Source organism: Larimichthys crocea, chromosome XXIV, assembly GCF_000972845.2.
Source record: "Larimichthys crocea isolate SSNF chromosome XXIV, L_crocea_2.0, whole genome shotgun sequence".
Lineage (NCBI taxonomy): Eukaryota > Metazoa > Chordata > Actinopteri > Sciaenidae > Larimichthys > Larimichthys crocea.
Genome location: NC_040034.1, coordinates 13,616,303 through 13,642,261, shown reverse-complemented (window position 1 = coordinate 13,642,261; position 25,959 = coordinate 13,616,303). Strand labels below are relative to the sequence as shown.

Genomic DNA, 25,959 nt, shown 5'->3' with positions numbered 1-25,959 from the left:
TGTACTGTGCAATGACAAGAAAGTTGAATCTAATCTATGTATATATCGATCTCTGCTGTTTTCCAGGACTACTTGGCTCACATTATCGATATGAGTAACCTTCCCATACGGCCAGAACAAGTGTGTGCGCTGTTTGGAAACATAGAGGACATCTATGAGTTCAACAGGTGGGTCCAAGCCAGAAATACAAACACAATGAGAAGTACAATTCAATTTTTAAGTTTTACTAAATATGGCACACAGCAATCAAAACTACAAGGTAATCACTGAGAATACACTAATTAGTGTCTTTGTGTTTCCATAATAAGGTAATATAATATTCTATCAATAGTAAGATATTAGAAGAATGAGGATTGCTAAGAAGACACAATGCTTGGCTACTGTTATTTCACTCACTGCTGACATTTCAGACATGAAACAGATGAATGAGGCACAAACTTTTGCAAATATCTGTAAACTGGGGAAATGGTTGCGCAGCCAGCTTTACGTTTAATCATCTTATGTCAGCAAGTGGTCATTGCTGACCACGCCGCTTGCCAAAACACACATTAACATTCCTCTCCCCTCTCACAGCGAGGAGCCTCCCCACTAATGCCAAGGCTATTGTACAGCTCTGAACCACAAATAGGGTTGATTTGATTCTTATTGCTTTCTAAGAAATTCTAACCAGCTGTACAAAGGAGATTTTTTTTGACAGATTTTGGATCCAAAGAGGCCGTGTGTTGCCCTTTTTCTTTTCTTCTTGTCAGATTGCTGTGGGAGGTTGTGTTTTCTTTAAGTTAGCCATCAAAATAGTGATATTTTCTTTTATTGTAGTATTGTTTAGGTGGAGAAATTCTTGTGTCAGCCCATGAACAGGTGCCACATGTTAACTATGGTATGTAGTGCAACAGAGTGGGTGGCGGGAGGCCATTCAAGGGAAACTAGATTTATGTTGCAAGACAGATTAGTCTTTTTCATAGTGCCTCTTTGGGGGCATTTAATAAAAAGTTTATTCACCATTAAAGGATCACACTTGCACTGTACAATATGTACAGTCGATGTGTTGATAACAGCCGACTCAAGCTCTCAGTAATCTTGCGTCAATAACTCACATTTGACATGAACAATAATTGATTATTTGATCATGAATCTTTCTTCTGTCCATTCATTTGTATTTCTTTGTGACACTTAAACCTGTTCCAACCTTAAACATTGTTGACAAAGCAATCACGCAGTATGAACTAATACTGACAGACTGATTTTCTCATTGTACCACGAACATGTTGACACGGTTTCATTGAAGCCGCATTCATCTTTGATCTAAGTTGTGGAATGCTGTGTGACTAATTGTGTGTGTTGAGTTAACTGAACAGCTCTTGTGCAGATTGCTGTGGTGATTGGTGATGTTTATGTTTTTTTGTACAGTTGTGTGTTTCCACATTCACCGTCCCTTCATGTCCTCCTCCTTCAGTCATGCACATTTTATGGAAGTGATGTCACACCCGTGTGAAGCATTAAAATACCGCACAGCTCTCAGGTTTTGTTTTCCCAAGCTCTGAATAAAGCTTGTTTTTGATGGACTGCGGTTATGGAGAATTCCAAGATGAATGCATGTTCTTTCACGCTCAATCTAAACATGCAACAAAGTTTATGTTTAATGAAGAGTCAGTGCATGCTGCCCTCTAGTGGCAATATTTCTTAACAAGGGTCACCTGTAATCCAAGGCAGAAAAGGTATTAATATTGATTTACTGAACTTTGCACTCATCATTATTATTTTATTCAGTTTACTTCTGTTTGTGTATTCTTCCCGCAACAAATTAATCAGATTAGTATGTCCATTAATGCTCAACTTCCTCTCTGTTGTTGATTTCTGCATTTCAGTGAACTGCTGCAGTCCTTAGACATGTGTGAGAACGACCCCGTGGCCATCGCTCGATGTTTTGTAGATAAGGTGAGGTGAACAGTCATGCGTGATTTACAGTGTTATCCTCAAGAAAATAAATACTAGTGATGTGTTTGTCTGACTTGTGTTTCCTCAGAGTGACTACTTTGAAATATACACTCAGTATTGCACCAACTATCCCAAGTAAGTAGCCAGAATTTTTTTTTTCATTTTATTTACATGTTTGTTAGTGATACCATATGTAGAGTCAAATTTGACGTGATTAATATCATTTTCTGCTGTCCTTCAGCTCAGTGGCAGCACTCACCGACTGCATGAGGAGTAAAACCTTGGCCAAGTTCTTCAGGGATCGGCAGGCAGCCCTGAAGCGCTCCCTCCCTTTGGGCTCGTACCTGCTAAAGCCTGTCCAAAGGATTCTGAAATATCACTTGCTGCTTCAGGTACGCAATGTTCCCAGTGGTCATTTTGTTTCCACACAGGTCTTCTTAACCATACAGACTGCAGGCTGCAGGTGAAGCAATGTCACTTTGTAAGTGATCTTCTCTTTTCTGGTTGAATTTAAATGTACTTTAATTAATTATTAATGGCATACAGGCTAAACCATATTTAGCATTTTACAAGGTAAAAGTAACAACAACAGTAAAATCACACAACAAGACACACACACACATCTTACTTGGAACAGAAGTTTGACAGAAGTTCTCTTTTAAAGGAAATTGCAAAGCACTTTGACCAAGATGAAGAGGGCTATGAGGTTGTTCAGGAGGCCATACACACCATGACCGGGGTGGCGTGGTACATTAACGATATGAAGAGGAAACACGAACATGCTGTCAGAGTGCAGGTGAGATGGAAGTACCACGCATGCATGGCAACATCTTTGATAAGATGTGTTTATGTCATTTCCGTGCAGTGCTTAAATACACTATAGCACTGACTCAATGTGTATTTTCCCCCTCTTTCTTACAACTTCTGACTTTCTCACTAATATCTGTTGTTCATATCCTGCTGTACCTCGTTCTGCTCTTCTGAAGGACCCAAAGTCATTTCTCTAATCGATCTATTCGACATATTTGATTTTCTCCACATGGCAGCTCTCTGTGACTTCCATCTCTTGCAAAAATATGTATTTTAAACTTCAAAATCCATGACAAATCCATGAACCTTCACAATTTGGTATTGACTCTTGCGCCTTTTCTCAACTCTAGTTGAGTGTCAAAGCGTTTTAATGATTTCCTTGGTCTGAGTCATTGACCAAAAGTTCACCTCCCTGGTTTTCTTTGTACGTGTTGTGTTTTATAAGAGTTACAAGGAAAAGTGGACACTTGGCTGCCATTTATTTATTTTTTCATGCTGAAGGAACACGATTGAGTGTGTATGCGGGGGTTTGTGCTTTCATGTGCATCCGCAGGAGATACAGTCTCTTCTGATCAACTGGAAGGGCCCTGACCTGACCACCTATGGAGAGCTGGTGCTGGAGGGCACTTTTCATGTCCTGCGGGCGAAGAACACCCGTACACTCTTCCTCTTCGAAAGGATGCTCCTCATTACCAAGAAAAGAGGGGAACACTATGTCTACAAGATCCACATCTCAGTATGGTTTTTGACATTTTTTCATTAATTAGTGATTTAATAGTTTTTTAAAAAAAGTGTCTGTGAGGGGAATAATGATATCGGTGTACATCAGAAAACTGAATAAAATCATATTTTGTGTTCCACAATATGTATTTTTGATAAAGTAGCATATTAACGAACTGAATCGGGTGAAGCATTATCTATATAACTACATTCATTGTGGCTGCAGTGCTCCACCCTGATGCTACTTGACAGTGCCAAAGATCCCCTGCTCTTCAGTGTCATCCATTTCAAGCATCCCAAGCAACCCCATACAGTGCAGGTAATTGAGAACACAGTCAACCTTTTTAACACATATTATCATTTCAGTATCAAATCAAACACCTTCTGTGGCCTGACTAAAACACATTTTAATGAGGCTCATTTTTGTACTCTTCATGTCTTTATAGCTTTTTAGATAATTGAAGAAAATACGAGAGTTGATGCTTGTGTTTTTTTTTTTCTTTCTTCATTTTCTGTGGCTTTCACTGTAGTCTCTATTCTGTGTGTGTTTGTATCTGCTGTATCTTTATTAACACCGATGACACTCCATAAATGACAAGTGCTTGTTGTTCCAGGCCAAGTCAGTGGAAGAGAAGCGTCTCTGGGCCCATCACATTAAGAGGCTCATTCTTGAGAATCACAACACCATCGTCCCACAGAAGGTAAACAACACTGTCCTTCACTTCAATCTCCCCAGCTATGTAAGAATTGTATTTAAAAAAAAAAAAAACACTGTTTCTTTTTCTCTTTCAAGACAAAAGAAGCCATCATGGACAATTCAAACCGTAAGTGTCATGAATAGAGTAACATTTGTTATGACAGGACCAATTCAGCTGTTTCCACAGCAACAAAAGATTCTGCTTACACACAGCACAGTGGAAAATAAGGATTGCTGTTTAATTTACCAGGAAGGTGTAGCCCATAATCCATCTATCTATGTGGAGAAAATTGTTTTTGTAATTACGGCTCAGTGTAATGATGGATCCTTCCGCTGCTGCTCAGATCCAGGGAAGTACCACTATAGTCCAGAGAGGTTGAAGAGAGAGTCCTACCAAGCCGACGACTTCCATCTTGGAGGGAGAAATGGGAGAAGGAGATCAGGTTAAAGACCCCTACTCCATCTGTCTATTTGTTTTATTTTTTTATATATATATACACACTGCTGATTGTCACTTATATAATTTATCTTTTTCAATTTCTCTGTTTTTTAGAGCCAGCAAAACAAATCATAAGGAGCACAAAAGGTTGGTACTATGTAGGTTTCTGTTTAGATAACTGTTCAGTAAGGCTCTGGCAGCCCAAAGGAAAGATTCATTAACAGTCTGATCCACATTCTGGGGTGCCGTGGCCCAGTAGCCCCCCCACCAAGGTTATTTTGTGTCTGCCGAATACGAGCTGTCCACATCTCCATGGCACTTCTGCTTTGTTCTCCCTCAGACACCTGGAAAACGGATCAAAAAACACACGCTCCCACTCCACTGGCCTCACTCATAATGAAGTTAATTATATGCCACACTGGTCGGAGGCTTTGTCATACACAAGCTCTTTTCAATAGTCAAATTCAGCCTTCCCTTCAGATCTGCGTGTCTTCCTGCTCTCATCTATTCTAATTGGCCATTATGAAAGAGAAAACCGCTGTATTCTTGTCCCTACTTCTCCTTTGCTCCCAGCCTAGATCAATTTTTGGAACCAATGTAATGAAGAAGCAATTTTCATGTCAACCCTTCCCATCTTGGTGAGTGAGTAGGTCATCACATCCTGGCTAATTGCATCATGTCCCGTTTGAGCTTCAGAGAGGAAGATGTTTCTAATTGGTATTTATCTAATAACAAGGCCTCCCTTAAGTCTGGGCCAGACTAACTACTGCCTCACTCAGTGTCTGCTTGTGGAGGCAAAGACTGTGTCCTGACCATAACTGTACAATATGTATGTGGTATTCAGGTTATTCTGTCATATATTATTTGACTTGAGCATGTTTTTTTTTCAGACTTATTGACATTGTCATTTGTTTCTCTCTCTTCCTCTTCTTTATCTTTGTTCTCCGTGCAGCTGTTTTAAAGGTAAGCATCTGAAATCTAAAAAACAAAACAAAACATAGTCATTTATTAAACCTTGATCAGCTTCAGTCATATCAAAGCAGTTTTTTAGGTCAGTGTGCAGTGGTGAGATATGGTTTACCCCGTTTTGACTCAGCAGTTCAAAGTTTTCTATTATAATTGACAAATAACTCAAACCAAAAATGAAAATATGCAAACCTAATCTTCACAAAACATACTCTGACTTACCCTGGATTACAAAAATCATATCTCACCCAAAGCTAGGGCAGCTTTATGATGTTTCCATCCCATTTACAGCCTTGCAATCACAACATGGCTCTAGCACTGGCCTTGCAATAACAAACCACATGTCTATGACTTCACGCTACAGCATGCAGACAGTGAGGGTGCACTGCTGGGGGAGAGGTGCTCCCTTCAGACAGCCACTAGTGTCAGTACACTGACCTCCAGTCTAGGTGAGCCCCAGGCTGAGAGGCCATGTGTGGAGGACCTAACTCCCAGAAGAGACTCTCTGGAGCAGCTAAGTCCTACTGACAGTGACCCGAAACTGGGCTCTTCACCCAGTGAGGGGGGGCTGGAGCTGGAGGAGGCAAAGGATGATGAGGAGGGGGAGAGTTACAAGGAAGATATACTGATGGGAGAAGACCAGGTAGCCGACTTTGCCAGCTCAGTGCTGGCAGCCATCTCCTGCTGGCACTATAAAGCCAGGGCTTTGCTTTCTACTCATTTCACAACGGTGAGGGTTTCTGCCACCCACGGGTTTCCCATTTCCTGCTCTATTCCTCTGGCTTACCAGTACTCTCTGCCACTCTTTCTCCCATGCTGGCTCTTGTCTTTTGCCCTGTTTTTTTTTTTGTTTTTTCCATAAACAGAACCAACTAACACCTGCTACCACGTGCACTGCATATGTTGAATGCCTCAGGTTAAATTCCTGCTATCAATGTGCATGGACTGAAACCGCTAACAATGAACTCTAAAACGTACGAGTGAAACTCGTCAAAATTGGTGCATGTCTCTGTTTGCATTGTTTTGTTTTGAAGTTGAAGGTCATCCCACCATGCATGCATGCATGTTCTCCTCTAATTGTATGTTTTCCCCAGCTGTGTCATTCCAGTATGCTGTGTTTAATAATTGTGTTTTTGGGACATGATTGATGTTGAAGCTTGCACTGTTTAAAACCATGCCTGCATTAGCATTGAAGCAGTAGCTTAATGCGTTCAGTTAAATGTTGTTTGACTTCAAAGGTTAATGTAGCCATCTAATGAAATTCAATATAATAACAAGAGCTTTACTCTTTGATAATCATATTTCCCCTCTGAATTTACATAACCAGAATGTCTTTGCTGAGGTTAATTGTTATAGCAGAAATGTTTTTGAATATGAATCAATACTTGTCTTTTGGAAGACTTTTATTATCACATTTTGCACAGTTTGCCTGCTGTAACAGATTTCACAGTGTGCTTCTCTAGAATGATTTATGACACAAAGTCTCCATTTAATGTCGCGCTTTATTTTTTCAGGATGATCAGAACAGAGATCCGACTGAACTGAAAAGGACAGAGAAAGAGGAGGTAGAAACACAGGAGGAAAAACATGTGGACGTGGCTGTAGAAGAAACTCTCACCACTGAGGTACTTGATGAAGCCTTGGATGCATTTATCTATTGAATGCATTGAATCCATTCATTTGTCTGAGGCCACATTGACATTTATTCACTGTGTCTAAAAATGCCAATCCATGCTTATTGTGTAGCTTGAATGAGACGCTTTTTGTCTGTTTGCTATAATTATAAAGTCTATGTGTGAATGAAAGCGAGCAGATTCAATACTACATTAAACTTTTTAAGTAAGTTTCCTACCTAATAGCTGCCCTTTGCCACGAGCACAGCATTTCTTTGAAGCCAATTTGAATTACGCCTGGAGCTGTATTCATGCCCAGAAATTAAAACGCCTGGCACACCCACACAAACTGCTGTTCTTTGGTCAGCACTCCTGCTGAGAAAGGCAGCACTGTATTTCGGAGCCAGGTGCAGTACATACCTGATTCTCATGGTAACTTTGTGAAACCGCTCCTGCAAGACTGCAGGTTGTTAATCTCCCTAACCTTATCTCCACCACACGGCTCCGAGCTGCACTTTTTTTCTTTTCTTTTTTTTTTTTTTGCAATTGCAGGCACTCAAAAAGAGCAGGCATCACCTGGAAATCGATTTAGAGTAAATGGCCAACTGGGATGACATCAAGTGTTTGAGTTGCAGACATAGCAATATTCACTCTTTTAACTTGTTATGGGTAGCGAAAATGGTCCAATAAGGAGTCATAGGCAACCAAGCTGCAAATGCAATCACACTGTGTCTTTTAGTTTGTTACATGCTTAGAAATAGGTCAGCGTCATAAAGCTTGAGTGAGCCTCATAAGATACAAGACATGCATCATAAACTGTGGATGCTTTAGATTAAACTGCCTAGTTGACTTTGAAAGGGTCCATTAAGTTAATGGTAAATGGAGAGTGCTTGCCATCATAATGTCTCTTTTATTCATTACATCCCAATTTGCAAACACTCTGGTCATGTTTCAGGTCAATGTGGAGGCGCTGTGCCCTCTAGACTGTGTCCCTCCAGCAAAGAAGAGCGATCAGCTGGAGGTGCATTACTTACAGTGCCCCGAGTCTCCCGTCTCCCCTTTGCAACAAGATGCCGACACACCAGAACCCCAGGATACCTCAAGAGACACCACAGAAGAAGAAGGAGGCGAGAGTGATTCCTCTGGTCTCCACGTGGAGGAGACGAGCGTACTGACGAATGGGGAGCTCTCAGAGGAGGAAGAGGAGGTGCTTTCAGACAATAAAAGCATCCTACCCTCGTCTGTATTGGACCAGGCAAGTGTGATAGCTGAGCGCTTCATCAGCAACCTGTCAAGACGGAGCAGTCTGGTTTCAGAGGACTTGGGTTCCCTCGCATGTCCCTCACCCTCAATAGATAATGATGCCTTCAAGAGCCCCTCAGCTTGCATGGACTTGGAGAAACAGACTGAAATGTTGGCCTGCTCTACCCCAGAGCCACAGATGACCTCAGAGAATATGTCAACGCCTGCTAATGAACCCACACTAAACACCCTGTTTGAAGGAGAACGCAAGTCCACTCTCTCGAAACAAGATCGCCTCCTCATCCACAAGATCAGGAGATACTATGAGCACGCTGAGGACCAAGACGCTAACTTTAGCATAAAGCGCAGGGAAAGTCTCTCATATATCCCAGCAGGCCTGGTCCGGCACCTGAGTCGACAGCTCAGCAGTGGTCCTCAGGAGCAGGCCACCCCAGTTCACAGAAAAGACCTCTCTCGGAACCGGCCCACTTCCTGGTCTGTGTTTGACCTTCCTGGCTTAGAAAAGAGACGAAACACTGACAATCATGAAAGAAATGAACCCCAGAGACCAGTGGGAGCCAAGGCTAGATCTCAGAGCGTCATGGAAACCTCTACAACAGACGAAGAGTTCAGACCCTCAACGGACATGCTCAAGGTTTGGCAAGACATGGAAATTGAGGAGAGCCAACAAATTGCAGAGGAGAAGATTAATGACTCAAGATTAGAAGTGTCACGGGATATCAGCTCTGACATTTCAGATGTTAAAACCATCAACGAACCACCCCCGATTTTAGAAGAGTCTGAAACAAGCACTGCCTCAGAGGGCTCCTCCATCTCATCACAAACCACAACCTTTCCAGCAATGGAGGGGGGATCCTGTCAAGACTCTAAGACCCCGACATCTCAAGAGAAGAACCATTGCAACCAAGAGCACCTACCCAAGATTATTAACTTCAGAACAAGTATGGACGAGGACCAGATCCTACAAGATATGGGAAAGATGAAAAACAAGGTGTTCCAGCTCGCACGTCAGTACAGTCAGCGCATCAAAAATAACAGACCAATGGTCTGGCAGAGGAATCGAGAAACAGGAAACCAACAGAGCTTCAGGAATATGCCTGCTGTCCAAGAGGAGAAGATTCAGTTCAGGAAAAAGGGTAAATAGGATCCAAATTATGCCATGTTGCTTCTTTTGTTTGTCAGTGATCTACCTCCTAAGCTCATGTATGGCGAAAACTGAAAAGCTTTCATGTATGTTTGTCTATTTTCTGTGTATGTATACAGGTAAAACCAACCTGAGATTGCCCTTGAACAATCTCGATCAGGCGGTCATGCATGAAGAGGGTTCTGCAAGCCCAGTTCAGACACCAAGCTCTGGAGCCAGCTCCCAGAGCACGCTTACCTCCCCACAAAGCCCACAGTCAGACATCGTCCACTGGCCCGACGTACAGGAGCTTCGCACCAAATACGCAAAGACCTCCCACTCCTCAAAAGTAACCCATAGCTGCACGGTCCCAAACGGGATGTCTGAGCTCTGCGCAAACAGGTGTAATGGCTGCTCGCACAAGTACAATAGCTCCTCTGATCTTCACAAAGCTCTGTTAGACTGTCCTAGGACACAGTCTGAAACAGTATCCAAGGAACAGAGTCCTGTGGTGGACTGGCCTCAGCCACAGTCCCAGCCCCTGCTGTGCAGGTGGAGCTCCTTGGACCACATGCTTGGGTCTCTTCCCCTCCATGAAATGCAGAACCTTCAGGAACCCATGAGGACCCACTACACAACCAGTCAGGTGTCTCTGATAACAAGAGAAACCGGCAAACTACGAGACGAGGACGAAGTTCTCCAGGAGGGCTCGGACTATGCCACAAAATCTGCTTCAGGGAAGATGACTGAAAGTAATCTAGTAAAAAGCTTACGGGAGAAGTTCCAGAGTTTAAGCACGAGCTCGTAAATGTGTGAATTATGTACATTTTTATTATCAGGGACTGTCACGTGGAAACCTGATGCTTCTCAACATCCCTTTTTTTCTGTTTTCCTCTCATAATAATGCAACTTGTTCTCTGCACATTGTTTTCAGTATAGGTGATGACGTTGGCACCAGTGAAACATAAAAGGGATGTTAATGGTTATTGGCATGTTGCCTCTAAAAAGGTGTATAGCAATATTTGTACATGGGTATTAATCTGCACTCTACAAAACACGTTTATGTAAATATATGTATATAGTCCCCTGTATTAATTGAAGATTAGGTTCTACTTTATCATTATATGCATCTATTTGTTTCCCTCGCAGTGTTGGTGATTCTTGCTTTAATCACTATATTATCATTTAACCATGTAAGCTGTCAGCTGGAGATTCAGGGGAAGCAAAAAGGAGCTAAAGTCTCATTGACGAGAGAGAAGTCTGTGAGCGTACACCAAAGAGAATTTCCTTTTAACATTTGTTGACTTTTAATGCATGTGGTCACAGCAGTAATTTGCCTCCACGTCTACTGTAGCTGCTTCTAAAACACATACTGTATCACTGGAGCTTTATTTTTCTCAGCAAGTTGTATATTTTCTTTTAATATTATTTATGAAACTGTATATTTGGGAGATATTCGCCTTGTGTAAATACTGACCTGTAGCAACCATTTTTACCTTTCCATCCCAGAAAATATATTGTTTCATACTTGAAGTTCTCCATATTTTCAATAAAAACAGAAATGGTGCACATTGTTCCCCTCTTCACTCTCTCGTATGTCTCAAATACTGTTTATACATCTGTTCTGTGGTTGAAGTGAGTCAGTCTATCTAGATCTACAACTTCCTCTGAATAAATGAAAGATCACTTTTTCAACATCATCAAAGGAGAGTTAGGACTGTTTAATGAATGCGTTGTGCACATAATGTAGACGTGATGTGTCTTATTGACATGATTCTGTATTCTGACGTGACACATCGGAGACACACAATAAAATGCCCTGAGAATGAAGTTATGAATGTGTTTGTGACTAAAAATGAGATTTATTTGATAAGTGAGTCAAAGATGTACAATTAACCTTGACATCCTGTAGTAGACCTATCTAAGTCTGCTACAGGAACAGATGCATGTGTAATTTCCTGTAATAAGTTGGGCAGGAAATCTTCACTTGGTTTGTAGTAGATTTATGCTCTTTGTATTTTATCATCTTTATCAAATATGCAAACTGAAGAGTTATCATTTAATAAAAACAAACAAACATGTAACTGATCATCTTAAAATTGACATGTTTGATTGATTTGATGAAAATGATTGCATGGCTCATCCTTTGTGCCTCAAGCTGCGTCAAGTTAGTCACCAATACACACCGGAGGTTATCAGAGACATCCTTCAACATAAAAGCATTATTACTGCTCAGTATGTGCTCATCATCAGGGGGATTTTATTTTGAACCAGTGACCAGAACTCGCATCCGGTCTGTCTGTTTATTGAGGTGACATTTATTGGTGACACCGACCAGAGGAGTTCAGGACGCGCATTTAACCACATGCCAGTAACATCACATTTCCTCTGGCGCAAAATCAATTAAACCTAGTTTCTTTTTTTTCTCCTTCTGGATTTGCCGCAAAAATATCATCGTCTTAAAACATTTTTTTTTATATGAAGAATGGGCTGCGCAATATCAGGTCTGGCAGCAAAAGCAGAGTTTGGAGAGAGGAACACGGGAGATGATGCTGCTGCTTCTGCTGCTGCTGCGTATCTCAGAGAGGACCAGATCCAGATGATCAAGGAGTCTTGGAAAGTTATCCGGGACGATATAGCCAAAGTTGGGATTATTATGTTCGTCAGGTAAGATGTTCGAGCCTGTTCAGTACTTTTCCAGGGTTTCTTCCATTTTAAATAATTCAAAAGTGATGATAAATCATCTAGTTGGCTGATCAGAAGGTTTTAAGATGATGTAAAGCTACGGGATCAGGAATATTCTAGATATTAAAGGTGACACTGAGAAGTCTGTGATTTCTTGCAGATGTTTTTTTTTTGGATTATGTGGATATAAAACAAAAACATAAAACATCTGACATCTGCTAAATGTAGCCAAAATATTGCAACCAAATGAAACCCAGGACACAAATAAAGGTCCAACTCTTACCTAAGCGTCATTTTCCATGTCGTGTGTTTAAATACTCAATGTTAACTTTTCAGTTTAACCTCATCAGACAGCTCAGTAAAAACCTCTCCGTTCTGATCTGCTGGCCCGAGACAAAGAGGTTCTGCATGAAGGTCTCTAAATGATGACATGCTGCCTGACCTTTTCATACGAGCCACAAACTGAACATCCAGCATCCCCTCTGCTCTGCCTCCTGACATCACAGGTTTTCACTGAGAGCTGGGAGCAGAATACCCCTCCTCCCCCTCTTATCACTTCATATCACATCTTGACAACATTACATAATAATACACAGCTCCAGGTCTGCCATACTACTAAACAATTAAATTCATCAGCCAGCAGGAAAATGCATTTTTCATAATTTCCTATGATGACCAGCATCCGGGAAAACGTCTCATCATATGGTGATAAAGAGTGGCAGACATTCAGCTGCGGCTGCTCAATCTACAGATAAAGAGACTACCAGGCAACATGGCTAGTAGCCCAATTAAAGCTATGTGTCCTCTTGGTGACCTCATTTGAAGAGATTGACCTTGGACTGGAAGTATATGGGCCTCTTGTGGGTCCAGGCCACCCCAGGGCCCCCCAGTTTGGAAGAGCTTGTATCTCATGCCTGAACAGTAATTGTTACACTTATTATTTTCTTTATTGTGTGCTTGCTGTGAATTTAACAGACCTTATTCCAAGGTTCATATTTGTCAAACTCATGTAAAATAAGATGGTGTCAAAGACGTGTGAGAGTGACAAAAATAGTTATGAATGCCACCTCTGAGCGGTGCCAATTAAAACTCCACATGAGCTGCATCAGTGCTACATTATTTGCATAACTGCATTGCACGTATGTCCACAAGAAGTAAACACAATGGAGCAGCTCTCCTCTGTGTGTTGCTGCAGTGCGAACAGAAAAATAAAGAGCAACAGATTCCTCCTTTTCTTATATATTACACAAATATAAAACAGGCAGGCACCAGATATAACACTGTGTAATAGACAAATAAAAACATGTTTCTTAATCAAGCCACTCAAAAAAAACCCTTCAGGGGCCCAGATGGAGAGACACTCACATTTTGTTTTTAGAGCTTGGAGGGCATGTCAACATGTTGCATTTTCAATAGATGTCTCTGCATTATCATATGCTTGTCAAAGGGCGCACAGCTACTCGGCAGCAGCCATTACAGAGACCATCACTTCTCTAACACCTCTCCCAGTACCTCTATTCATCTGTCTATCAAGTTGTTACAGACATCTAATGCATTTATTCATGAAGACTCTGCTCCGTGTTCCAGGTGTGAAAGCACGTGGCTTTTCCCCTCATGAGCTGAGTAAAAATAGAGTAAGCTGCTGTGTAACCTACCACACCCAAACATGTTTTTAATTATGATTCATTATTAATGTCTAGCTCAATGTTGCTGCATTATTATGATCATCAATTATCATGTTGTAGAGATCATGTTCTCCAAGTCCACCTCAGACCCTCTGATGCCAGTCACTTGTTTTCCCTCTCATTTTCCTTCCCACACAACCTTGTGCTGAAAAAGCAACGTTTTAGTAAGCCCTGTGAGCACAACACAACTCATAACCCAGAGGAGGCAACTGTGTATTCTGGTTGCATGACTAATCGCAGGTAGCTCAGCTGGAGACAGGAAGGCTCCCTGATTGGATGGTGGCATGCTTTAATGCTCTGGTTAAAAAAATTGATCGAGGTTAAATCAGAAAAACGAAACCTCTAACAGGAGCGGTAGCTCCATTAGAGATTCTCTCCCTGCTCTTGATACGGCAGGGTGGCTCATCACATATCTGGGTGGAAATGAGGGTAATGATGGCCTTGCTAACAAAGACAAATCCACCAGAGCCTGCTGCTGATTACTGCTGTTGCGTGTAAAAAAAAAAGATAAGAAGAAGCAGAATAAGATCAGAAAGGCAAAATCAGATCTCCATTCAAAATGTGTGGTGGAGAGAAGACTCTGATTGCCATGTTGATGAGCAGCACATTCACACTCTGCACTGTGAATACGGTTTTCTGACTGTCCGCGCTAAAAACTCTTTAATTTCATGTCCTTTTAATGGGGAAACCCAGGGGGAGGTTTGTTTCAGTGTGGGAATGAATATGACAGGCAGCTCCTCATGAACAGCGCTCAGAGGCTCACGGATGGCTGCGTGCACTGTGGTTGTCTTGGTAACAGGTTGTTTGAGACGCATCCCGAATGCAAGGACGTCTTCTTCCTGTTCCGAGACGTGGAGGACCTGGAAAGATTGCGAAGCAGCCGGGAGCTCCGGGCGCACGGCCTACGGTCAGTCACCAACTCATAACACATCATCAGCATCCAGAACAAAAGCGAGCAAACCAGCCAATGAAAGCACAGCGTGGTGCTGCTTGGCTGATATCCAGCACCCTCTAGTTTTGCTCCACTAAAAAGTCAAAGTTCCATTTACATGCTTGTGTAGGTGGACAAAGGTGGCATTATTGCTTACATCCTATTGTTAACAAATTCCACAAAAAGACCAAAACCAACCGTGTGTCTCTTTAAAGTCTCCTGACCTTCCCACTGTGTCGCCCAAAAGAAGTAAATATTAAAAAAACAGCTCACAAACATACAGTTTCATTTCTAAATAAGCTGCAGTCATTTCCTAAAACAGTTGGGTACTGTAGTTTTTTAGCAAACGTTACTCAAACTGGTGTGTTTTTGAGGGACTTATTTTCAGCTGTGGATTAATACACATTTGTTGCTCAAAAACTCCCCCGGAGACAGCACATTTTCCAAATATGATATTTGAATTCATTATTATTCACATATTTATTTATTTATTTATGTATTTATTTATTTATTTATCTATTAATTTAAATATAAATAAATATTTGAATATATCATTTGTGTCCGTAATAAGCCAATAAGTTTGTCCAGGTGTGGTACCTCTGTTCTGCCCAAAGTCAGCTGGGATAGGTTCCATCTCCACATGACCCTATGTGTGTGTGTGTGTGTGTGTGTGTGTGTGTGTGTGTAGGGGCCTCAAAATGAATTACAGTAACCATGTTCACTGTTCATCATCATCGTTATTGAACGATCATGTCACTCAGTTCAACAGCGTGACTCACTGATGTGTTTTTAAAAGCTTTTGGACAACAGTGGAGCTCAATGGTAATATCAGGCTTTGACTACAGGGATTACTTGTTAGTAGAATCAATACTGTACATAGTTTTTTTTTTTTTTGCTCTTTTCATTGGGAAAGAATATTACTGAACTCATCTTTGAAGGTCATCTATTTTTCTCCAGCGTCCACCTTTCATTTAGGTTTCCGCAACAATAAAAGCATGTTGCACACACTACAGTGGAAAACACAGATCATAATAACATAAGAGGCAGAGCAAAACATCTCAGGTAGTCATATCATTACAGTGTTGTTGCTGCGGACGGAGCCTGTAGCATCTATCACAGCCACTTGTCTGTTGTTTCCCAGCGTGCATCAAGCCTCTCTGTGTTCATCTACACACAAGGCCAAAGCAACCAATTACTGCCTGAGGACCTGAAGGTACAGAGGCTGGTGTGGCATCAACGGGCAGACAAAATGTGTTTCATGTCCCAGCGTGAACCAGCTGCTCTCAAATTCAATGATAAGGTCAAATGGCCCTTCAGCTACACTCAGGGACATTAGTACAAATGTCCATGTTGGCAGCCGGACAAAAAAAAAGGACTAAGCTAAACCAACTCTAGCCCTCTGCTTCATATTCATCTTCAAAACTGTCACACACACTCTCTGCTGTGATGGCTGACACACATGCAAAGCAACAAATGGAACTGATCCTGTGCAAGGAGAAAAATGTTTTCGGGGTATTAAGTATTGTGTAATCACCAGGGTTTTGCCTCAATTGTAGCTAGATTGATAGGTGCGCAATCAATTGTATTTATTTTTCACCATGTCACCATACAGCCTTTTCAACACACACGACTGTAACACTTCACTACAACGAATGGGGGTTGTATCAGCTGCTAATTAACAATTAACTGTTGGATCAATCAGGCTGAATCTTTGATTTCGCTCTCTTTTAGGGTGATGTCTTTCATCGAGAAAAGCGTGGCTAGACTGGACCAGCTGGAGAGACTGGATGCTTTGGCTCTAGAGCTGGGAAAAAGCCATTACCATTACAACGCCCCACCTAAGTACTACAGTGTAAGGACCCAATGAGCCCAACGGTGCTGAACTTTTGTGGTGCTGCTTTGTTTATGCACATCATCATTTAGCTGTAGCTCTTTATGAGACTCAAGCAGCTCAATGAAAACACACCTACCCTTACAAATGATGACTGGACAAACAGATTAATTGTCTCACATAATTATTTTCCAGTACGTCGGAGCAGAATTCATCTGCGCCGTGCAGCCCATCCTGAAGGAGAGGTGGACGGCCGAGCTGGAGGAGGCATGGAAGGTAAGGAGAGTCACTGTGTGACCTGCGTGACCCATTTCGGGTAAATGCCTTGTGAAATAGACTTGATGTGTGCAACCAGTCAGCAGCGAGCGGCGATGATTTGTGTGTCACAGTTCTGCGTGTCTCTTTTAGTGTAACATGTCAAGATGGAACGCAGTGCATCACAAGCCTGACTGATGTGAAATGTACATCTCACTGAACCATATGTGAGCACATAGAGAAAATGGAACGTGGCTCTGTCACATCATGTTATGTCACTTCAGCGTCTCTTGTGTTATTAATACAGACGCTCGAATAATGATGTTGCCACACAATAGATGTGTCTTTTCTTCTTCAGAGAATATTCTGGCAATGCACATCATGTGCTCACACACTATCAGGGACATTGTTATTATTAGTCAGGACATCTGATTTAATAAATGGCCTCCATCTCCCTCTAGTGGTTGAAGTGAGTTAGTTTTTATTTCATGTCTGTGTCTCACATGGGCTTTGAGTTTTTTTCTTCATCACCCAGGATTTCTTGTTTCAAATAAGATCCAACTCAATCTTTGTACATTATACATGTATACAAAATTAATTTATGTTTGTATCTTACTACATAAAACAGTTCCCAGTAAAAAATGAAGGAAAACTAACATGGAAAAATAAATTTCCTACTTCATGTTCACACAGAAAAACTATATTCTGTATATAGCTCTGGCTAAATATTAAAGCACAGGGCACTTCAACCAATTATTCCTCTCAAAGCTCTACTTAATGTGTTTATCATGTGTTCATCCATGTAGGATTTTTAGAAGAATCAATTTATGTGATCAACATTCAATTACGAATTATTACATGTTAATTATTGAATGTCCTTCCTCTATTGCAACCCTGACCCAGTTCAATGTGTGTTGTGTTGCGATCCAGACCATGTTCCAGTATGTGACCGGTCTCATGAAGCAGGGATACCAGGAGGAGAGCAACAGACAGCGCCACCTAGCAGTTTCCCCAAAGGAAAGGCCGGACAAGAGGAGCACAGCGCTATGAGATGCTTCTTCTCAACCACAAACTGTTACCAGTTCAGCAATGACAAATATGTTTATGTATATAGTGTATTTACTGTCTCCTTTTCTACATCGCTCATGTTTACCACAGTCGTTGTTTGCTACTTTAAAAAAAAAAAAAAAAAGACATGCAGTGACTTTTAACAAAGCACTTTATTTCTGAACTTAAATTCTGCTGCAGGACTCAGGAACACGACGAGACGATACAAATGGTTGACAAAATATACTGGCTGTATATAATCCTGCCTTGTAATTGTGATCAACAGAAACGTCTAGTAGAATTACAGCCAATACTTTCTCTGTATTCATAACTCAAACTTGATGCCTTTCAGTAAATCTACGGCTTTGAACAGATTTGTGCTACTCAACTTATTCAGGTATCAATTAACGACATTAACTTAAGTCATACAGTACATTTTATGGTGTTTCACAATTCAACGGCCAGTTTGACGGCTTGGTTACGCAACTGTGGTTGAAAACAAGGAGGCAAAATATTCATTGTACTTCAAAAAAGGTAAACTTAGAACATAAAATTAAGAAAAAAGTTAAATACAGTAAAACTGGTTAAAAATACATCAGATCTGTATTTCCAAGCAACTTTACTGTAAATGATTTTTAATAACAGGAAAATTCCAGTGAGCGGAATATCAAACATTATTCACAAGACGCAGTCGAATTGTTGTATGGCAGCACAGCTCGCAGGTTAGCCGTGAATATAACATAAATAGGGACTCTAACAATTAAATAGTGTGAAAGGCGGATAATCGTTGGGCTCCATGGATTTGGCTCCAGATGTGACACAGCTGTTGATGACCTGGTTTCCCCGAAGCAAAGATGGTGGAGACTCAATGAACTTGCTTCGTCCTGTACGAGGTGTGAGGAATCCTCAGGTTCTCTGTTCCAGATCACCGATGGCACCGACCGGCCGGGGATGAGACATTATCATGCAAACAATGGCGTAACGTTGAAGCAGCCACCATGTGAATGGACAGTGATTCTGAGGCCTCGGGTGAATGGGAAGATGGACCATGTGGAGGCGCCTTTCCCTGTTCCCCCTCAGATAGTACAGGCCAGTCTAGGTACCCACGGTTATGTTAAAGAGTCTGTTGCTCATTGGGTGGCTTTGGTTTTCTTGCTTTTGCTTTTCTTGTCTTTCTTCTTAAGTCCATCCATGTGAGCTCTAAGGAGGTTGGAGTACGCCTGTGAAGAGGAGTTTGGGTTTTATGACGTCGTCCTAACAGCTCGTTCATCAAAGACAGACTATTGTGGAACAACATCAGGGACATTTGCACACAGAGACCCATCCAAACAACACTGAAACTGAAACTAGCTCAACTTACCATTTGAAACTTGATGACTTCTTTGGTGCTGACCTGAAATGACAAGAAATTTGAATTAAGCATTAACAGAAAAAGATAGAAGAGAGACAGAGATCTAAAAAAACAAACACAGTAAGCTCACCACTGTGCTAATTTTCTTCTTGCCATCAGACGCTCTGATGAGACATTTGTTGTCTGCTGGTTCAAATGTCTCCGTGTGGCCTTTCCGGGGCGCTGGCTTGGTCCTCCCGTCATCTGGAAAGAAAACACATCGCAACCCAGCTGCTTAGACACTGGAAAAACTCACAGCTGTACTTCTTGATTGTGCTCAGGGAGGGGGAGCTTTTTCTTACATTTCTTTAGTGTGATGACGACACTGCCGGATGATCTGCACTTCTGGAAAAGCCGCGTGAGCTCGGTGAGGAACTGGACAACAGAGCAAAAACAAAGATTAAATGACCACATGACACATTTCTCTTCACAGTCCTGTCCTGAAGGATCAATTAGGTGATAATGCAGTAACCCAGCCTTCACAATGAGGGTTATAATCACAGTCCAGCTGTTGTTGGCAGGCGTTTAAACCCACTCAGCATAATTTAGGCTCCATATTGATATATTTTTAGCTCTCATAAGGTCAAAATATTATTACTTCAGCTCTGACTGCTTTAGTTTGAGCAAGCCAACACTAAGTCCAGTGACCCTTAAACAAACTAAATGAGAAAATTCAGCTACAGCTGCTTCAAATAAAACGCTGCAAAGTGTTAACTTATTTAAGTCTGACCAAGTGGTAGCTTTGGCATTAAGACACAAAGCCAGTTTTATGTCACAGAGTCGGTGTGCTGGCTTTAAAATGAAGTTTAAAAACTAAACGAGACGTTTACCGGATAAAACCAGAGTTAGCTTCGTCGTTAGCATCATGCTGGCTAAAGAGTCGAGCAGCTCGTCTGACGTCAGCGCGTGAAACTGTCAGATGTTATTAATTATACTTTCTGATCAATATCATCGACTGATAATAAGCTGTGTTTTTCTTTGTCTTACCGAGTCGTTTTCGAGCAGCACCATGGTTCCGACTTCAGCTGAGCTGTGCTGCTAACAGGCTAACTGCTGTGAAGCACACGTACTCTGCACAAGCCGGAGCCCCGCCCTGCGACCTCAGCGCGGGGGAGAGAGCCTCGTCACAGCGGCCTCTGCGGCCAGGGAGGGGAACTACACACACAGGCCCCGTTACATGAAGGGGAACCGATACTTCTCTAAATACTTAGAGTACAAACACTTACTGTCTGTCTGCTGGAAAGTACTGAGACTTCTAACCAGACAGACAGACAGACAGACAGACAGACAGACAGACAGAAAGAAAGACAGACACAAAGAAATAAATAAAGACAGACAGACAGACAGACAGACAGACAGACAGACAGACAGACAGACAGACACAAATAAATAAAGACAGACAGACAGACAGACAGAAAAAAAGAAATAAAGACAGACAGGCAGACAGACAGACAGACAGACAGAAAGAAAGAAAGAAAGAAAGAAATAATGACAGACAGACAGAAAAAAAGAAAGAAAGACAGACAGACAGACAGACAGACAGAAAGAAAGAAACAAAGAAACAAAGAAATAAATAATGACAGACAGACAGACAGAAAAAAGAAAGAAAGAAAGACAGACAGACACAAAGAAATAAATAAAGACAGACAGACAGACAGACAGAAAGAAAGAAAGAAAGAAAGAAAGAAAGAAAGAAAGAAAGAAAGAAAGAAAGACAGACAGACAGACACAAAGAAAGACAGACAGACAGACACAAAGAAATAAAGAAAGAAAGACAGACAGAAAGATAGACAGTTTCTATCCAGGGTGAAGAGGTGGGGTGTGCACCTGGACAACAGACTGGACTGGAGGTGCATCACTGAGGCTGTCTACGGGTAGGGTCAGAGCTGACTCTACCTCTTTAATGTGTACAGCAGGATGTTGCAGATGTTCTACCAGTTGGTTGTCGCAAGGGCATTCCTCTTTGCAGCCATCTGCTGGAGCAGCAGCTTCAGAGCCAGCGACACTACAAATCTGAACAAACTGTTTAAGAAGGTTGGCTCTGTGCTGGGGACTGCTCAGAAGCCCTTGAAGCTGGTTGTAGAGAGAAGGATGCCCCATAAGCTTCTCAGCATAATGGACAATAACTCACATCCCTGTGACCCCATGACCTCCTGATCAGGCAGCAGAGCAGAATCAGCTGGAGAGTCCTGCAGCTCCAGGACTGCTACAGGAGGTCATTCCTACCCACTGCTATAAGACATAACTGCAGTGATTCATTCTCTGTCTAGGATTGGACAATGCACATTTTTTGTACAAAGTTACTGTACAGAGTTACATGTTCCCTTAGTCTGTTTTGTTTCTGTTTTGTTTCTGTCTATCTGTCCTATCACATTTGTCCTTTCTGATGGGAGTAGTGCTCGTGTCTGGTTTCACAATACTGTCTCGGTCAATGTTACTATCTAAGGTGCTGTTAAAGATGAAGCCACTCACTCAATAGTCACAAACAAGGTTTCACAATCCAGCACATAGCCAGCCACAACAAAAAGCATTTTTAATCACAGTGAAAAGTGACTGATTCTGAACGCACAAATGATTCTTTTTTTGTTTTTTATTTGCAGAATCTCATGGATGCTGACGTATATTTAATTAACTATTAATCAACATATCCAGTATCTGTGTATTTAACAATTAGTTTAGCAATAAACATACACTACATCTTATAAAAACATAAATGATAACTCAGTAAAGCTTATTTACTTGTTAGTATGGGTGCATTTCATTATAAAGTCAAATAACTGAGGGTGGCACAGTTTGTATAGTTTTGATGTCAGAGATTAATTCGTATAAATGTCCATTGCATCCTCACTTTCGACACAAAGTTTAAACTCAGAATTTATACAATTCATATTGTTTTGAGCAAAGAATCTACCAAAACAGTTGATTTTGACACACAAACATAAAAACAGCAACATAAATCACAGCTATGTGATATAAAATATATTTATGTGTAACTTTTAGGAGGTTTCTGTCATCTCGATAGAGCACAGTCTGGGTGGTGCCCCAGGTCAGCGAGGTGCACAGCAAACTTAGAGTGCCAGTCTCTGTCAAAGACGGCTTTAAGCTGGCTCTGCAGGGCTTCGGTCTCCCATACGGGGTGAGGAGCATGCTGGGAAATCACCAGACCGACTCCAGCTGTGGTCAGAAAGTAGTCGCCTGACCAGTTGGAGGTACCTGAGGAACAACACAACGTTATCTGGTCAATCATTAACCATGCAACAAATGAGTTTAAACTCAGTGATGTGTGCACATAATAACTCACCGATGTAGGCCACTTTGTCAGTCACCATGTATTTATTGTGGTTGACTCTGGAGTATGGGATATCAGACTGGTTTGCCACAGGCACAATGTACAGTTTCTGGAACGAGAATGATGTGCAAACAAAAAAAAGAAAATTCAGTGGTGGAGGTGTGTGTTTACAGAAGATGTTTTTATGTCATGTTGTGTCTTACTATTTGGATGTTGATATCCTTTTGAGGGCTGTCCAATGAAGCTAGAGACTGAAGGAAGGGCAGCATGGCTGGATCAGAGTCCTGCCCACAGCTGATCAGCATCCGGATCTTCACCTTCTTCTCGAATGCGGCCGTCCTGATGGCATCATCAATGAATGACCAGTATCTAGTTCAATGAAAGGATCCAGAAGGTCAAATTAAGCAGGAAGAGTTTAAAGGAAACTTCGTTTTGTGTGTGTGTGTGTGTGGGTGAGGTTCACCTCTGAGGCTTCTCAAAGCGAGTGGTGGGGAAATACTCCATGACGGCTATATTGACATAGTGTTGGGCCTCAGAGATGGCAGAGAGAATAGCCTCCAGGTCCTGAGTCCTCGATGGAGGACAGAACGATGGTGGAGAACTCTTGGATGAAACACAAATACGGTTTAAAGCTTGGAGGTTGACCTGGCTGAGATTATAACACACCCTGCACGGTCACTTCTCTGTAAATAAGAGAATAACAGTGTTCTGGAAAATGAAACCTAAAAACTCACTGTGAGGTAAAGGCTGCTGGAGACATTATCAGTTTTCACCAGCAGGGGGTGATATTTATTGATGGCAGTGTTATACTCTGCAGGCCAGGGCTGTGGCAGGGAGCTGTTGGTTTGTCCCATCACCCAGTAGGACTTGAAAACCTTCTGCAGGTCCTTTGCTAGACTGGAACAGTTGTAGATAACTACTCCCAGTTCCTTCACCTGCAGGCAAAAGTAAATTATTGAAATTATCAGGCAGCGTTTTGAGTTTTAAAAATAAGCATCTGGAATTGCAGATGTTTGGTGTTACCTGTGTGAGAGCCCTCCAGTCCATGTTGGCACTTCCAATAAAAACATGCTTTCTATCAACGATCCAGAACTTGCTGTGGAGGACGCCCTTCATCAAACGCCCAAAGTTCACCTTCCTCACATGAACTCCTTCAGACAGAAGGGGAGCAGATTAACGAAGGTGTCTGGTACAGTGCATTGCAGATAAAGACAAACGGTACGAGAACAAACCTTTCTGTTTTAAGACCTTTAAATCTGTGGAGTTTGTCGGAACACTGGGGACACTGGTCACCACTCGGACGGACACATTCCTGGAGGGCAACTCTCCAAGTCCTGTCAGGATGTCTCTCCCCTGCAGAGGGTAGACTCAGTGTTAGGGGCCTTTTTCCTGAATACAACGAGACAATCAATTGTGGTTTCTTTGTGCTTTAGTTGACGGCTCACAGGTATGTCAGAGGAAGAGTTAACGTTGATGTCTTCCCCAGTTAAAGTCCAGTAGAAAGAGACCACATCCACTTGGTCCGTTGCCATGGAGATTAGATCTTTCCAGATCTTCTCCAGAGGGATCCCAATCGTCACATTCTCTTTATATTTCATGTGTAGAGGGATGCTCTCCACCAGGACCATACTAAGAGATAAACAAAGACATGCTGCTCAGGGACTTCTCTGCAAACTGAACTGGAGAAAGTTATAATTTACACAAATAGTTTAGAGAATACATTTTTTTTAAATAATTTATTTATAGATTTTAAATATACAAAATTGTGCACAGAAGAATTGCAGCAACAGCGCTGTTTCAGCCAAAAACAAATGTACCTTTCAGAGAGTATAGCAAATCATAATCTTAGAAAGTCATAATAATGAAAGTTAAGTAAAGACATTGGACAACGGAAAAAAAATTTAAAAAGTAAAATAAAATAAAATAATTGTCAATGAGTGTTTCTTTTTAATGTGGCTGTTTAATCGAAGAAGACAGTCATATGACACAAGATATGCCACAAAATCTGAATTAATCAGCTTTATTCCTCAAAACAACACATTTCATTGTAAATAAAACATTTTAAAATATTAATATATAATAAAAGAAAATAAGTTAAAGTTAACACATCAAGATTTTAAATACCCCAATATGCTGTCAGCCATTAAGAGAGAGCACATAGCATCTGTGTGTTAAATTATCACAGCTATTCATCAAACCTACTTATTCTTGACTTTTACAGTATGAAGTCCACTCGAGAGTTTATTACATCATAACAGCTGATAAATCTACATGTCCCTGATGGGCTGTATTTAAAGAAAGTGAGATTATTACCTGCACTGGTCCGTAGTGAAATTGCCCTCTTCAGCTTCCCCGGGAAGTGTCTCATGGTCTTTGGGGGGCGGTGGTCTTTCGAGCACGGCGATGGCAAGCACGATCCCCAATACAGTCAGACAACCCAAAACCACGGCTAATGTCACACAGCTGGTCGATCTCTGACATTATGAAGTTTGGTAGAAAAACAAGTCCAGGAATAAGAACAACGTGTCACATAAAACAAGAGTCAATACGTTGGTGAACATTTAATGTAGTCCTACCCCTTTGTTTGAAACATAACTGTCATGAAGGCTTTCATACATGGAAGTCATGTTTCCTCTCAAGTGTGTTCAAGTGCCTATTAGAGTTGAAAAGCAGGAAATCATTGTTTGAGACTAAAGTAAACACACCGAGGTCCTACATGTCTGACCAACCAGCGACAGAAGTCATAATTTTGCAGTTTAAAACGGTTTAAAATCTAAGAACATATTTTGATTTTTAAGAGTACTGAAACCAAAAAAAATCTTACCCAAAAAGATGATGTTACTTTTAGCTTTAACAGATTTGCTTCTTCCTCTCCAGCTGTCAGAGGCATCTGAGCTGAAGCGGTATCTCCCCTATTGAAAATATCACAGCTCAGTTCCCATTTTTAACTTTCATTTCTGGCTTATGAGGCAAGCATGCTCTGGCCTAGAATAAAAAAAAAAGAAAAAGTGAGTGAGTGAATAGGAGTCATGAAACAAAAACAACTCTGCTAACCAAATTTATTTGAAAAAAACTGAAATCATCAGCTATCAAATGACACAAATGACATAAATACCAGCCATCGATACAGCACAATTACATCCAAATCATTGTGGGTGAAAGGAAAGGAGTTGAAAATATATACATATATAAAAAACAAACAAGTATTACATTTCAGCTGTCAAACCTTGGAGTAAAGCGACGGGGGAATACTATCCCACAGAAGAAGAATAGCAGCAGC

At 41.4% G+C, this 25,959-nt stretch overlaps 4 protein-coding genes across 9 annotated transcripts in view; 2 read left to right on the top strand and 2 right to left on the bottom strand.

The window, feature by feature from the left end:
- LOC104924797 (pleckstrin homology domain-containing family G member 3) overlaps positions 1–11,140 on the top strand; it is a 30,291-nt gene extending 19,151 nt beyond the window's left edge. For 4 of the 6 annotated variants that reach the window (XM_010738255.3, XM_027274834.1, XM_019275163.2 and 1 more), the window contains 16 exons: positions 67–167; positions 1,866–1,935; positions 2,024–2,070; positions 2,177–2,327; positions 2,600–2,731; positions 3,299–3,481; positions 3,692–3,784; positions 4,080–4,166; positions 4,259–4,289; positions 4,507–4,605; positions 4,716–4,748; positions 5,554–5,564; positions 5,932–6,297; positions 7,082–7,192; positions 8,136–9,579; positions 9,707–11,140. In XM_010738255.3, coding sequence (XP_010736557.3) covers positions 67–167; positions 1,866–1,935; positions 2,024–2,070; positions 2,177–2,327; positions 2,600–2,731; positions 3,299–3,481; positions 3,692–3,784; positions 4,080–4,166; positions 4,259–4,289; positions 4,507–4,605; positions 4,716–4,748; positions 5,554–5,564; positions 5,932–6,297; positions 7,082–7,192; positions 8,136–9,579; positions 9,707–10,374 — 3,627 coding nt within the window. In that variant the 3' untranslated portion in view covers positions 10,375–11,140. The remainder of the gene's footprint in view (positions 1–66; positions 168–1,865; positions 1,936–2,023; positions 2,071–2,176; positions 2,328–2,599; positions 2,732–3,298; positions 3,482–3,691; positions 3,785–4,079; positions 4,167–4,258; positions 4,290–4,506; positions 4,606–4,715; positions 4,749–5,553; positions 5,565–5,931; positions 6,298–7,081; positions 7,193–8,135; positions 9,580–9,706) is intronic. The other 2 variants (XM_019275164.2, XM_019275166.2) reach the window with 2 other exon arrangements.
- Positions 11,141–11,904: 764 nt separating this feature from the next.
- Positions 11,905–18,237, top strand: xgb (x globin). Its single transcript, XM_010738254.3, has 5 exons — positions 11,905–12,233; positions 14,736–14,843; positions 16,599–16,719; positions 16,894–16,974; positions 17,884–18,237. Exons 1-5 carry the CDS (start codon positions 12,052–12,054, stop codon positions 18,001–18,003), a joined length of 612 nt encoding a protein of 203 aa, XP_010736556.2. The 5' UTR covers positions 11,905–12,051; the 3' UTR covers positions 18,004–18,237.
- Positions 18,155–20,525, bottom strand: srp14 (signal recognition particle 14). Its single transcript, XM_010738253.3, has 5 exons — positions 20,378–20,525; positions 19,693–19,765; positions 19,482–19,594; positions 19,361–19,393; positions 18,155–19,220 (listed from the first exon to the last, which is right to left on the bottom strand). Exons 1-5 carry the CDS (start codon positions 20,399–20,401, stop codon positions 19,131–19,133), a joined length of 333 nt encoding a protein of 110 aa, XP_010736555.2. The 5' UTR covers positions 20,402–20,525; the 3' UTR covers positions 18,155–19,130.
- A 1,437-nt stretch (positions 20,526–21,962) lies between these two features.
- pld4 (phospholipase D family member 4) lies at positions 21,963–25,636 on the bottom strand. Its single transcript, XM_010738252.3, has 11 exons — positions 25,504–25,636; positions 25,256–25,332; positions 24,993–25,153; positions 24,125–24,308; positions 23,912–24,032; positions 23,703–23,830; positions 23,414–23,614; positions 23,143–23,282; positions 22,883–23,048; positions 22,692–22,788; positions 21,963–22,603 (listed from the first exon to the last, which is right to left on the bottom strand). Exons 2-11 carry the CDS (start codon positions 25,304–25,306, stop codon positions 22,401–22,403), a joined length of 1,452 nt encoding a protein of 483 aa, XP_010736554.2. The 5' UTR covers positions 25,307–25,332; positions 25,504–25,636; the 3' UTR covers positions 21,963–22,400.
- Positions 25,637–25,959: the final 323 nt, after the last annotated feature.

What these genes read in the sequence shown, in the direction of transcription:
- xgb (XM_010738254.3), top strand. Translation starts at nt 12,052, where the DNA reads ATGGGCTGCGCAATATCAGGTCTGGCAGCAAAAGCAGAGTTTGGAGAG. An exon ending in CCCCACCTAAGTACTACAGT is followed by an intron (nt 16,720 to 16,893) that starts GTAAGGACCCAA and finishes ATTATTTTCCAG; the next exon opens with TACGTCGGAGCAGAATTCAT. An exon ending in AGCTGGAGGAGGCATGGAAG is followed by an intron (nt 16,975 to 17,883) that starts GTAAGGAGAGTC and finishes GTTGCGATCCAG; the next exon opens with ACCATGTTCCAGTATGTGAC.
- srp14 (XM_010738253.3), bottom strand. Translation starts at nt 20,401, where the DNA reads ATGGTGCTGCTCGAAAACGACTCG. An exon ending in CGTCATCACACTAAAGAAAT is followed by an intron (nt 19,595 to 19,692) that starts GTAAGAAAAAGC and finishes TTTTCTTTCCAG; the next exon opens with ATGACGGGAGGACCAAGCCA. An exon ending in AGAAGAAAATTAGCACAGTG is followed by an intron (nt 19,394 to 19,481) that starts GTGAGCTTACTG and finishes TTGTCATTTCAG; the next exon opens with GTCAGCACCAAAGAAGTCAT.
- pld4 (XM_010738252.3), bottom strand. Translation starts at nt 25,306, where the DNA reads ATGACTTCCATGTATGAAAGCCTTCATGACAGTTATGTTTCAAACAAA. An exon ending in GTTATGTTTCAAACAAAGGG is followed by an intron (nt 25,154 to 25,255) that starts GTAGGACTACAT and finishes TCATAATGTCAG; the next exon opens with AGATCGACCAGCTGTGTGAC. An exon ending in TGACAAAGTGGCCTACATCG is followed by an intron (nt 22,604 to 22,691) that starts GTGAGTTATTAT and finishes GTTGTTCCTCAG; the next exon opens with GTACCTCCAACTGGTCAGGC.